The sequence below is a fragment of the Hylobates moloch genome, unplaced genomic scaffold (assembly GCF_009828535.3).
Source record: "Hylobates moloch isolate HMO894 unplaced genomic scaffold, HMol_V3 SCAFFOLD_5, whole genome shotgun sequence".
Lineage (NCBI taxonomy): Eukaryota > Metazoa > Chordata > Mammalia > Primates > Hylobatidae > Hylobates > Hylobates moloch.
This window is the reverse complement of record NW_026652280.1, coordinates 102955638-102967686: the sequence shown is the minus strand read 5'-3', so window position 1 is coordinate 102967686 and position 12049 is coordinate 102955638. Positions and strand designations below refer to the sequence as shown.

Genomic DNA, 12049 nt, shown 5'->3' with positions numbered 1-12049 from the left:
TTACCTTAGGGAAGCCTTTGTTGACCCTGCTAAACTGAGTTAGATATTTCTGTTGTTATTAACTCTGAGCTTCTCTGACCATTGCGTTCGTAGCAAGATGGTGTGAAATTCATCTCACTAGCCTACTTCTACTCATCTCCTCTTTACATATGGTCAGGGACGAAACCTGGGGATTGACTTGGTCATGGTCCACATACTAAAGCTAATGTGGCCGGGTGCAGTGGCTCATGCCTGTAATCCCAACACTTTGGGAGGCCAAGGTGGGCATATCACTTGAGGCCAGGAGTTCGAGACCAGCCTGGCTAACGTGGCAAAATCTGTCTCTACTAAAAATACAAAAATTAGCCAGGTGTAATCCCAGTTACTCGGGAAGCTGAGGCACAAGATTCTGTTGAACCCGGGAGGCAGAGGTTGCAGTGAGCCGAGATCATGCCACTGCACTCCAGCCTGGGTGACAAAGCGAGACCCTGTAAAAAAAAAAAAAAAAAGCAAATGTGAAGACATTTTGTAAGGTGCTCCAGGGAAAAAGGGAGGCAAGTGTACTCTTAGCATAAGACCAAGGTAATTATTTCATAAGAAACAGGGTCAAAGTAATGTTAATAGGAGGAATAAAATTGACATATATATACCAGAAAAGGAGGCTTTCATAAGGAAAATAATCCTCATAGTAATGAATTGCATTTGAACTCAAGTGCATGAGAAAACCAGCCACAACCTGGAGTTAAAATCTCACTTCTGTTTCTCACTGCACCCACACCCCAACAATACATGGGACAAGAACTCATCTTTCCCTCCACCTACGCCTGCATTCTCATCCCACTAAGGGGCACTGACAGATGCTAAGACCAGTGCTCACTGTAATTCCCAGGTAGAACTTAAAATAGATGGAGAAGAAATAATGCCTCAGTAATGCCCAAGGTTGAGGAATTTTCAAGATACAAGAAAGGACTTAGGGATTCAATATTCAGAAGGGAGGGCTGCATATTTCACAGATAGGCAATAGAGGCCCTCAACAGAAAAGAGTTATAAAGGATATATTAGTTCACTCATTTACTATTTATCTATTGAATGTCTGCATTGTGCATCTAATTTTCATGAGTCCTTGAGTCATATTTTAGCATGAAGTTAGGAAAACTTCGGCCGGGCGTAGTGGCTTACACCTGTAATCCCAGCACATTGGGAGGCTGAGGCGGGCGGATCACCTGAGGTCAGGAGTTTGAGACCAGCCTGATCAATATGATGAAACCTCATTTCTACTAAAAATACAAAAATTAGCTGGGCGTGGTGGGCGCCTGTAATCTCAGCTACTCGAGAGGCTGAGACAGGAGAATCGCTTGAACCTGGGAGGCGGAGGTTGCAGTGAACGCAGATCATGCCGTTGCACTCCAGCCTGGGCAACAAGAGCAAAACTCCATCTAGTAACACCAACTGTTCCCCAAAAACTTATTGAAATAAAAAAAAGTATAAAGCCAACTAAGGCAAAATATTGTAACCAATTAATGAGTAGTGAAGATAATAGATGTTTGTCTTAGAACCTCAATGAAGAGATCATTGTGTGTCAGGGTGATTAGGGAAAGATTTTAGGGAGGAGGTGGGACTCAGCCTAGGTCTTATAAACTGCATAGAAATTGTCCAGATAGCCAGGAAGGAGAGAAGCACTCCAAATAGATAAAAGTATGCCAATATGTCTTTGAAGTAAAGACAATCATAAGGCATTATAATGACAACAAATAGACTAGTCTGGTTTGAACACATGCTTGGCTGCAGAAATTATCATGGGAGCCAGGGTTTAAAAGGTGGATTGACACTAAATAGTGGAGGGCCTTAAATTCCAAACTGAAAATCTTGGATTTTGTCTTGCAGAAATTGCCACACAATTTGTTTTAAAAGAAGAGTGGTGACAAATCAGATTTTTAAAATCTTTTGTTATTTGAATTCTTGTCATGGATGTTTTAAGGGTTTGGAAAATGATAACCTGCTCAAAAATCTATCTTTTGGGTAGTTTCAGATTATTGCATGTGACTGTCAGCTCTTTACTAACAAGGGAAAAGTGCTTATTACATATTGCATAGATTACAATATTTGACAGAGTATACTTGCTGAAAAAACTTATAATTACCATGACTTAATGCAAATATTAGCATGTGCAATTAGTGCAGAAGATGGAGCAGAGATGGGTACTTACAGTACTTAAGTACTGACTACTGAATTTTAGTTTGAGTGGGACCCAATTCTAGAACTCAGTTTAGTTTTCTCTTCAGAAAAGAAAGAGAATAATTAAATGTATATGTCAAGTTCATAAATAGAGGGACAATGATCTTTGGTAGTACCAGGGTCAAAGAAAATGGGGTAGGTTTAGGGCATTTTCCCTCAGTGAATAAACGTGGGATGATAGGAGGGAGCTCTGGGAAGGGGTTTGGGAGACAAATGGAGGGAAGTTCAGAGGTGATTGGGCAGAAAGGGAAGATCTTTGAAGCCAGAACTAGGCTCTGATAATCACTTTCATCAGTCATTTATTTTTTCTTTTTTTGTGTGTGTGTTAGCTAAAGGTAGAAGTTGATGTTAGGCATTATTTGAGTTTCTTTGAGAGTTTCTATTGAACAAGCTGAATGTTGGTATTAAAATAATTTTATTTTCAGTCCTAAGAATAACCTCGGTGATAGCTATTCCAGCCTCATAGTTTTAAATACAAAATAACGAAGGCCCAGAAACCTTGAGTGGCTTGGACAAGGACATACAGATAGTAAAGTGAAGAAACAAGCCGCTGTATGTATATTGCCTGGAACAATGCCTGGCACATAGCAGGAGCTCAGTAAATACTTATTGAGTGAATAAATGAATAAACCCAAGGCTTTTGATTCCTTATAGCATTCTTTCTACTCTACCATATAAATTATGGCAGATTTAATGGGAAAATGATTTATATTTGAGCAACCAGAACCTGCTTGCACAATGTCAAAGGATAATGATCATCATGATACAGATAAGCTTACCTAGCAACATAATGCCATTTTGCTGATACATATTGTATTAGTTTGCTAGGGCTGTCACAGCAAGGTACCATAGACTAGGTGGCTTGAACAACAGAAATTTATTTTCTCACAATTCTGGGATCTAGAAGTCCAAGATCAAGGTGTTGCCTGAGCTGGTTTTTTCAGAGGGCCATGAGGGAAGGATCTGAACTAGGATTATATCCTTAGCTTGTCGATGGCTATCTTCTCCCTGTATCTTAACATCATCTTCTCTCTGTCCATGTTTGTGTCCAAATTTCATCTTCTTATAAGGACATCAGTCATATTGGATTAGGGCCCAAACTAACAACCTCATTTTAATTAATTACCTCTATAAATACCATATCTTCGAATATGATTACATTCTGAGGTACTGAGGGTTAAGACTTCAACACATGAAGCTCTGTGGGGGTGGGGAGGTCACAACAACACAGAGAGACCAGCTTTTCTATCACTGCATATTAAACTCTTGATCACATTCCCCAGCAGCAGCCTAAGTGATGCTAATAGAGTTCCCAGTTTATAATTAAGTAGGCAATTGCCCAACAGCCTCCAGGTTCTGCACATGCATGTGCATTATTCAGGTGGAGCAGGAGGCTTGGCCTGCATGTTCTCCTGCCAGCATGCTAAAATAACAGCTAGAGGGCATGGGCTGGCTGACACATTTTTTTTTAAACTACATGTTATTATAACTGTGATGAAACAATACTTTCTTCTTTGGAAATTGGCTTTACCTTCTTGTAAGGTGCTACAAGTCCCCAGGGCTTTGCTTATTTTTACCATAATTATCATTGTTAAACTGTAGCTTAGCTGATGAAGTGTATATTTCAGTGGTATCCTGAGGCTGGGCATTTATAAGGAGGCTCTTGAATGAGTACCCATAGAGGGTCCTGAAGAAAGTCAGTGAAGCTCTTCCAGAATTTCTTTGAAGGTCTTTAAGTAAGAAAGAGTATACTTTAGGGGAAAAATAGTTTTGCAGTTAGAAATCATTTGAAAGAGATGAAATTCCAAGACAATGTCAGGGGATTCCCAGGTTATGTCTTTGGTGGGCATCTGCCATTTGTTAAAGTGAGAGAAAGAGAGAGGCTGTGCTTCTTGAAGAAAATGCCATCTTACTCTATCAGAATGATACTCAGGAGCTATAAGCTTAGCTTGTCTCCACCACTGATCAAAATGTTGAGTGACTATAACTTTAGGGCATCTTCTCATCATGATCTTAGAAATGATATTGTTTTGATCAGGGCCTTCTTGGGCTTATTTCTAGTTAGTAAACTGTAGTAAATTATTATCTAACAAGATAGTAATTTGATACTTCAGCCTGATTACTATTAAGTACCTTCTGACTCAGTCACCTCATGGATTATGTTGCTTAAATTAACAGGACATCTACAGTTTTTATAGTGCTGATCTGAAGTTTCAGGCCATTTTCTATCATTGGCTCATCAGACATCAGAGACTAAGAAGTTGCTGCATTCTCTAAAGGAAATATTAACAAATATTGGGAGCACCAGTATTTGTCATGACCAGTGAGTTGCTGCAAGAAATGGCATAGAAAGCTGTGGGGTCAAGAACAAAAACACTCTGGAAGAGAATCTCAGTGTGGGGATGGAAATAGAGTTCAGCCTAACTGCAAAAAAAAAAAAAAAAGGGGGGGGGCGGGAAACAAAGAATTCACTCCCCTCTTTTTTCATATTTGGACATAGATAAGTAACAAAATGCCCTTATGTGATTGGGAACTTGTGTTAGTTTCCAGACCATGAGATCTTGAGTTATGATTGATGCAGAGTTAAAACAGACAAAAGTAGTTACTTGCCAAACTTTTATTATTAATTTTTCACAGTCCAATTATTTCAACAAGAATATATCTAAGGTATTATCAATAGGCCTCAAATGATTGTGGGCAAATGGGTCTTCTCAAAGGGCCTCTAGATATTTGCCCCTATGTTCACACATTTTTCCCTTTTACACCCCCAACATGCTCTATGTGATCTCTTATTGGCCCTAGAGTAAGACAGATGTTTATGGGATTCTGAGCAGCTTCCTTCTAATATGCTAAAATTAACAAATGTTCGTAATATTCTCAAACTCATGAAAACTTGGGGAAGTAGAATGAACACTGTAGACTACAACAGACATAGTTTTAAAATTTGAACTCTGAAATTGAGAAACACCTCATTATTTCTTAAGATTATGTGTTTAAGTGGAGTTGAGTGTAAAAGGAAATCTAATTTGAATTCTAAATCTTCAAAGCTAAACCTATTCTTAACAGATATTTCTTCCAGTAATGGGCTGATTTCACAGCAAGTTTTTATGCAGAGGTCACTCCCCCTGCACTATTCAAGGGTTATAAAAATTTAGTTACCTGGAATTTGTGCTAATCATGCCACAAAAGATGAAATGCTGTTTGGAGGCAATGATCAACTTAGGTTCAAGAAGAAATAGCAACTTGAACATTAAAAGTATCTGCACTTTCCACAAGATGGGTCAGTCATTAAACAAACGAACCCATTGTTTAGAATCTGAAATCATCCTATTATTCTTGTTATTTCTCAAAGCAATAAATGAACATGTTCCTCAAACAAAATTTCTTAAAGAAATTAAATGATTTTTATATTTTTTAAATGCACACCACATCTGCATCAAAGAGCAAAAGAAAGACATCTTGCAGTAAAGAACTACTTGAGGAAGAATAAAAAGCAGGAGTACAAAGTACATAAAATGAGCGTAGTTTAAGATTTTGGAAGAAAAGACATTCTAATATCAGAGAGTTTTCCCACAACCAGAAACATCTCGGTTATCACTTGGTACCCAGTGTTTCTCATTTTCCCGTGCTCGAAGCTTTGGCAGGTGTCAGGATATTGGCAACATCTCTTAAGGGCGGTATTGAGATCTCTGCTCTTGGATGTACTCATAGAGAGGGCTGGAGCGCACTGGGACGCCGGCAAACTGATGAGTGCCGGGCTCTAGAAGCCGCCCATGGCCCTTCCCTTCTTGGGATTGTGTCTCCCCGACTTGGCGGCGCCTCTGTTCCTCCTCCTGCTGGCGGCGGATGTGTTCTTCCCGTAATTTCCTTTCCCGTTCCTGGGGACGTTTCTGCTCTTCTTCTTGCCATAGTTCCTGTTCCTGACGACGACTCTTCTCCTGCGCGGCAAACTGCTCCTTCGCCCAGTACTGCCGGTCTCGCTCCTGCCGCAGCCTCTGCTCTTCTTGTTCCTCAAGCTGGAGCTGCTCTTCTTCCCAGCGATACTTTCTGTCACGCTGTTGGCGGCGCAGCTGCTGTTCTTCCCTCTCCTGGCGGAGCTGTTCCACCTCGCGGAATTTTCTGTCACGCTCTTGGCTGCGCAGCTGCTGTTCCTCCCTCTCCTGGCGGAGCTGTTCCTCCTCGCGGAGTTTTCTGTCGCGCTCCTGGCGGCGCAGCTGCTGTTCTTCCCTTTCCAGACGAAGCTGCTCTTCCTCTAGGAATTTTCTGTCGCGTTCTTGGCGGCGCAGCTGCTCTTCCTCCGTTTCTTGGCGCAGCTGTTCCTCCTCACGGAATTTTCTCTCCAGTTCCTGGCGGCGCAGCTGCTGTTCCTCTTCGCGGAATTTTCTGGCACGCTCTTGGCGGTGCAGCTGCTGTTCTTCCCTTTCCTGGAGCAGCTGTTCCTCTTCGTGGAATTTTCTGTCGCGGTCATGGCGGAGTTGCTGTTCGCGCTCCTGGCGGCGCAGCTGCTGTTCCTCCTCTAGGAATTTTCTGTCACGCTCTTGGCGGTGCAGCTTCTGTTCTTCCCTTTCCTGGAGCAGCTGTTCCTCTTCGCGGAATTTTCTGTCGCGCTCTCGGCGCAGCTGTTGTTGGCGCTCCTGGCGGCGCAGCTGCTGTTCTTCCTCCAGGAATTTTCTCTCTCGTTCCTGGCGGCGCACCTGCTGTTCCTCTTCAGGGAATCTTCTGTCAAGCTCTTGGCTCAGCTGCTGTTCCTCTCTCTCCTGGCGCAGCTGTTCCTCCTCGCGGAATTTTCTGTCGGGGTCCTGACGCAGCTGTTGCTCGCGCTCCGGGCGGCGCAGCTCCTGTTCCTTCTTAAGGAATTTTCTCTCCCGTTCCTGGCGGCGCAGCCGCTGTTCCTCCTCGAGGAATTTTCTCTCTTGTTGCTGACGGCGCAGTTCCTCTTCGCGGAATTTTCTGTCACGCTCTTGGCGGCGCAGCTGCTGTTCCTCCCTTTCCTGGAGCAGCTGTTCCTCCTCGCGGAATTTTCTGTCTGTCTCTTGACGGAGTCTCTTTTCTCTTTCCTCTCTCAGCAACTGCTTTTCCTCTTGGGACTTCCTGTCGCGCCTTTTGGCTTCCTTTTGCTCTTCTCGCTCCAGCTGTTCTTCCTCTGGGAAATGCCTGTCGCGCTGCTGCCAGCGCCTCCTCTCTTGCTCACGATCTCGCTCTTGCTGTTCATCTAGCAGGTGCTGCAGATCTTGCTGGGATTGTCTGTGGCGCACCTGGGAATCTTCCAACTGCCGGAACTGTTCATTCTCTTTACGTTTGCAGTAAACCTTGTTATCACGAACTGCATTTTCTTTTTCTGGTTCCCACTGCCATTTCAGATCACTGCGCTGATCCTCATCCCGGTATCGCCGCTTCCTCTCCTGGCGCTGAAGCTCTTCCTCCTCCTGATACTGCCTCTCCCGCTCCTGGCGCCTTCTTTTCTCCTGTTCCTCTCTCAGCAGCTGCTCTTCCTTCTGCTGCAGCTCCTCTTCCTCGCGGTATTGCCTCTCCAGCTCCTGGAGCCTTCTTTTCTCCCGTTCCTCTCTCAGCAGTTGCTCTTCCTCCTGCTGCAGCTCCTCTTCCTCCCGATGTCGCCTCTCCAGCTCCTGGCGCCTTCTCTTCTCCCGTTCCTCTCTCAATATTGCCTCTCCAGCTCCTGGCGCCTTCTCTTCTCCCGTTCCTCTCCCAGGAGCTGCTCTTCCTCCTGCTGCAGCTCCTCATCCTCCCGATATTGCCTTTCCCGCTCCTGGCGTCTTCTTTTCTCCCGTTCCTCTCTCAGCAGCTGCTCTTCCTCCTGCTGCAGCTGCTCTTCCTCGGGGTATTGTCTCTCCTGCTCCTGGCGCCTTCTCTTCTCGCGCTCCTCTCTCTGCAGCTCCTCCTCCTGCAGCAGCTGCTGTTCCTTCCTCAGCTGCTCTCGTAGGGCTGGCTTGGCGTACAGCGTGTGGCGGCGTCTCTTCCTTTCTTCTTCTAGTTGCCACCTCCATTTTTGGTCGCGGCGCTGCTCCTGGCTTCGCCTCCTCTCCTGATCCTCCTGGAGGCCGTCCTCCTCCTCCAGGAGCTGTTGGGCATGCTCCCGCCGCTGGAGCTGCTCCTCTTCCTCCAGGAACTGCAGCTCTTTCTCCTTCTCGCGTCGCTGGCGGCGCCGCTGCTCCTTCTCCTCCTCCTCCTGGAGAAACCGTTGTTCCCGCTGCTGGCGCTCCTCGGCCCTCAGCTGCCTCTCCCGCTGTTCGCGCAATGGGGGCCTGGCGGACAGCCTCTGACGGCCCCTCTCGCTCTCTTCCTCCGCCTGCCACTGCCATGTGAAATCCCGGCGCTGCTCCTCTTCCTGCTGCTGCGGGTGAGCCCGTTCCTCCTCCTGCCATTGCAGCTCACGCTCCCGGTGCCGCCTCTTCTCCTCCTGCTCTTGGCTCTGCCCTTCCTGCTTGCGGGGCCTCGAGTAGACTTTGCTTTGCCGTGCGTCGGCCTCGCTTTCTAGCTGCCACTGCCACTTCGGGGTGCGGCTCTTAATCCGCTCCCGGGCCTGTTCCTGCTTCTCCTCAGCCAGCTCTTGCTCGCGCCTCTCTTCCCCATGCTCGCGCTTCAGCCGCTGCTCGAGCCTCTCTTCCTCCTCCTCGCGCTTCAGCCGCTGCTCGCGCCTTTCCTGCTGCTCGCGCCTTAGTTGCTGCTGGCGCCTCTCCTCCTGCTCCTCGCGCTTCAGCCGCAGCTCGCGCCTCTCCTCCTGCTCGAGTCTCTCCTCCTCCTCGCGCTTCAGTCGCTGCTCGAGCCTCTCTTCCTGCTCGCGCTTCAGCCGCTGATCGCGGCTCTCCTCCTGCTGGAGCCGCTCCTCCTCGCGCTTCAGCAGCTGCTCACGCCTCTCTTCGTCCTGCTCACGCCTGTCCTCCTGCTCGCGTCTTAGTTGCTCGCGCCTCAACCGCTGCTCGAGCCTCTCTTCCTCCTCCTGGCGCTTCAGCCGCTGCTCGCGCCTCTCCTCCTGCTCGCGCTTCAGCCGCGCGCGCCTCTCCTGCTTGTGCCTCTCCTCCTCCTGCTCGCGCCTCAGCTGCTGCTCGAGCCTCTCCTCCTCCTGCTCGCGCCTCAGCTGCTGCTCGCGCCTCTTCTCCAACTGCTCGCTCCTGAGCTGCTGCTCGCGCTTCTCCTCCTGCTGCTCGCGCCTCTCCTCCTGCTGCTCGCGCCTCTTCTCCTGCTCGCGCCTTAGTTGCTGCTCGCGCCTCAGCCTTTGCTGCTGCTGCTCTTCCTCCTGGCGCTTCCTCTTCAGCTCTTGCCGCTCCAGCTTCTGTAGCTGCTCTTCTTCCTCCTGGAGCTCTCTTTGCCGCTGCGGCTCCTCTTCCTGCAGCTTCTCTTCTTCCTTCCGGAGCACTCTCTCGCGCTTCCTCCACTCTTTCTCCTCTTCCTCCTGGAGCACTCTCTCTTGCCGCTCTCGCCTTTGCTGCTGCTTCTCGTGGCGCTCCCTCCTCAGCTCCTGCAGCTCCCGCCTTCGCTGTTGCTCTTCGTCTGGAAACTTCTCAGTTTCGTGACCCTTGCACCTCTGCAGCTGCTCTTCCTCTGCACGGCGCTCTTCCTGTTCTTGCCATTCTCGCCTTTGCAGCCACAGCTCCTCGTCGCGGCGCTGCCTGTCGCGCTGCTCAAGTCGCTGTTCTTTCTCACTTTGCTCCTCTGTCTCAGCGAGCTCCCTCTCCTGTTCCTGCCTCTTCTGCCTGCGTCGTTGCCCAGGTTCTTCTTCCAGTTGTCTGTCCCGGGGCTCGAATCTCCTTTGGTCTTCTTCTTGCCTGCGATCTTGTAACAGGCTCTCCTTTCCGTCACGCTGGGCTCGCTTCTCCTCATCCAGTCCCGTGGCCTGGCCAAGAGCATAGTAACAAGCTTGAGCCACTTTGAAAATAAATAGGAGGAATTCGTTGAAATCGACACGCCCATTACAGTCACGATCCAGAAGTTCCAGGATCAGATCTACCGTCTTGGGGTCATGTGGTCTCTATAAAAATGGTGAAAACAAAAATTTCACAATGCACTATTTACAGGTGGTAAAATTGTATTCACACATGATATATTTTATGCTATGCTGACATTCAAGAGACATTCAGAGCAATTAGAAAAATGTCCAGTGTGTATCAAGTCTTGTCCCCATGTAAAATGTGAACCCTCACTTTAAAGCATATATTCGTTTGAAATTTTTGCATCTCGTAATTTAGTGCTGATCAAACTGAAGGATGCAGGAAGAGAGACACAAAGTAGAATAGCAGATAAGCCTGCGCACCTTAGAGGCAGAGATTGTGGTGAAGATTCAAAACAACATTGTTAACTTGTGTGTAAAATTAACAAAGCTACTCAACATCAAGAAAGAATAACACAAGTTCTCTTTAATTGAGAAAGAATGAACTCATCCTTGAGAGAGATACAATAGAAATTTATGAAGATTTGCAGTAGCCATTTCTGTCTGAAGCAGGCAGTATTCTTGATTTGGTTTCTATTCCATATTAGAAAACAGAACAAAACATTTACGGGTAGCAGCATTTTAGTAGAGATCAGGCTGATCTCAGTTTTGAAATTTGGAAACAAATTTAAGTTCCTCCAAGTCTAGTTTGATTTGACATCTTTTGTGGTAATGTCCCATGAAGAGCTCGTTCACATGGCCATGCCATCAAGTACATGAAATACTTTATTATTCAGACTACAATGTCAAGTAAGTACCTTTTGACTCAGAAATGAATGGGGGATGTAGTGTAGACCTGTTGTGGTGTAAAATGAATATAAAGCCACCATTCCTTGCTCTTGTCTCCTCTGAGAATAAATCTCATAGCCTCAAGTCAGTAGATCTCATTTTCTTGTTAGTTCTTACCCGAAGCACAGCTCCAAATTCCCTTTCAAGGAGGTTCTTCAGGTCTTTCTTAGTTAATGCTGCTCCATCACAATCATGTGAGACATATTGATTGAAAATTTCAGTGATGTCACAGATGCTTCTCAGAAGTGGAGACATTTTTTTCTTTCCTTCAAGTTCAAGTAAACCTAGAACAATAAAATAAGATCCAGAATCAAAATTCCGTTTCTGCTCTTGGGAAGGCTTCATTCACACTATTTCAGGCAGATCCCTAAATAATTTGGATTTATAGCAGTATTTTCAACCTGGACTTTCAGAGCATTTTAAACTTTGAATATTGTATCAGAAAGAGAAAGAGCGATCCTGAGAAATTCCAAGCCAGGGAATCATCTTCAGACTATCCTGTTGTCAGCTTTTGATTGTCCACCCAATGTGGATTATCTATGTCATTTTCTTCTCTCTTTCTTCCAGCTCTCTACCGTATTTCAGAGTAGAAAATAAAGAGAGGAGTGCAGAAATTAAAATTTTATATATTTCTACACATCTTCCTTTAAAGTTGAGCAAAGAGGACAGGTAAAAGCCAAAAGGTGAAGGAAAACTTGAGAGTATCTTAAAGTGGGTAGAGGCCGTGTCAGCAAAAGAGTTGGTGAAAATAGAACAATGAAAAGGGAATATGAATGATTCCTCAACATTACAGTCCATAAAGGATTTAGGAACTCTTACAGAATGTAATTCGTAAGTCAGCAATTCGAAGATTAAATAGTACTTCTTCCTAGTCAAAAGATGGCATTGTAACATTCAGATACACACATGCAGAAAACAGAGACTGTACATTACCTGCCTCAACTCAGATATAGTACAGATATTCGGATATCGAAGTATTGAAAGCTTCTGAGAGGTCCTTTCTAAACCAAACTGAATCCAGAAAACTGTGAATGATATTGGTTTTGTTAAACCCAAATGCATCACTGGAATCTTGGCTTTTTATAAAACATTAGCCAGCAG

The 12049-nt window shown here is 45.9% G+C and overlaps 1 protein-coding gene across 1 annotated transcript; it reads right to left on the bottom strand.

Moving 5' to 3' along the window:
- Positions 1–5651: 5651 nt before the first annotated feature.
- On the bottom strand, positions 5652–11203 carry TCHH (trichohyalin). Its single transcript, XM_032154596.2, is given in 3 exon segments — positions 5652–7873; positions 7876–10201; positions 11066–11203. Coding segments are annotated over 3 exon segments (4455 nt in total). The 3' UTR covers positions 5652–5882.
- Positions 11204–12049: the final 846 nt, after the last annotated feature.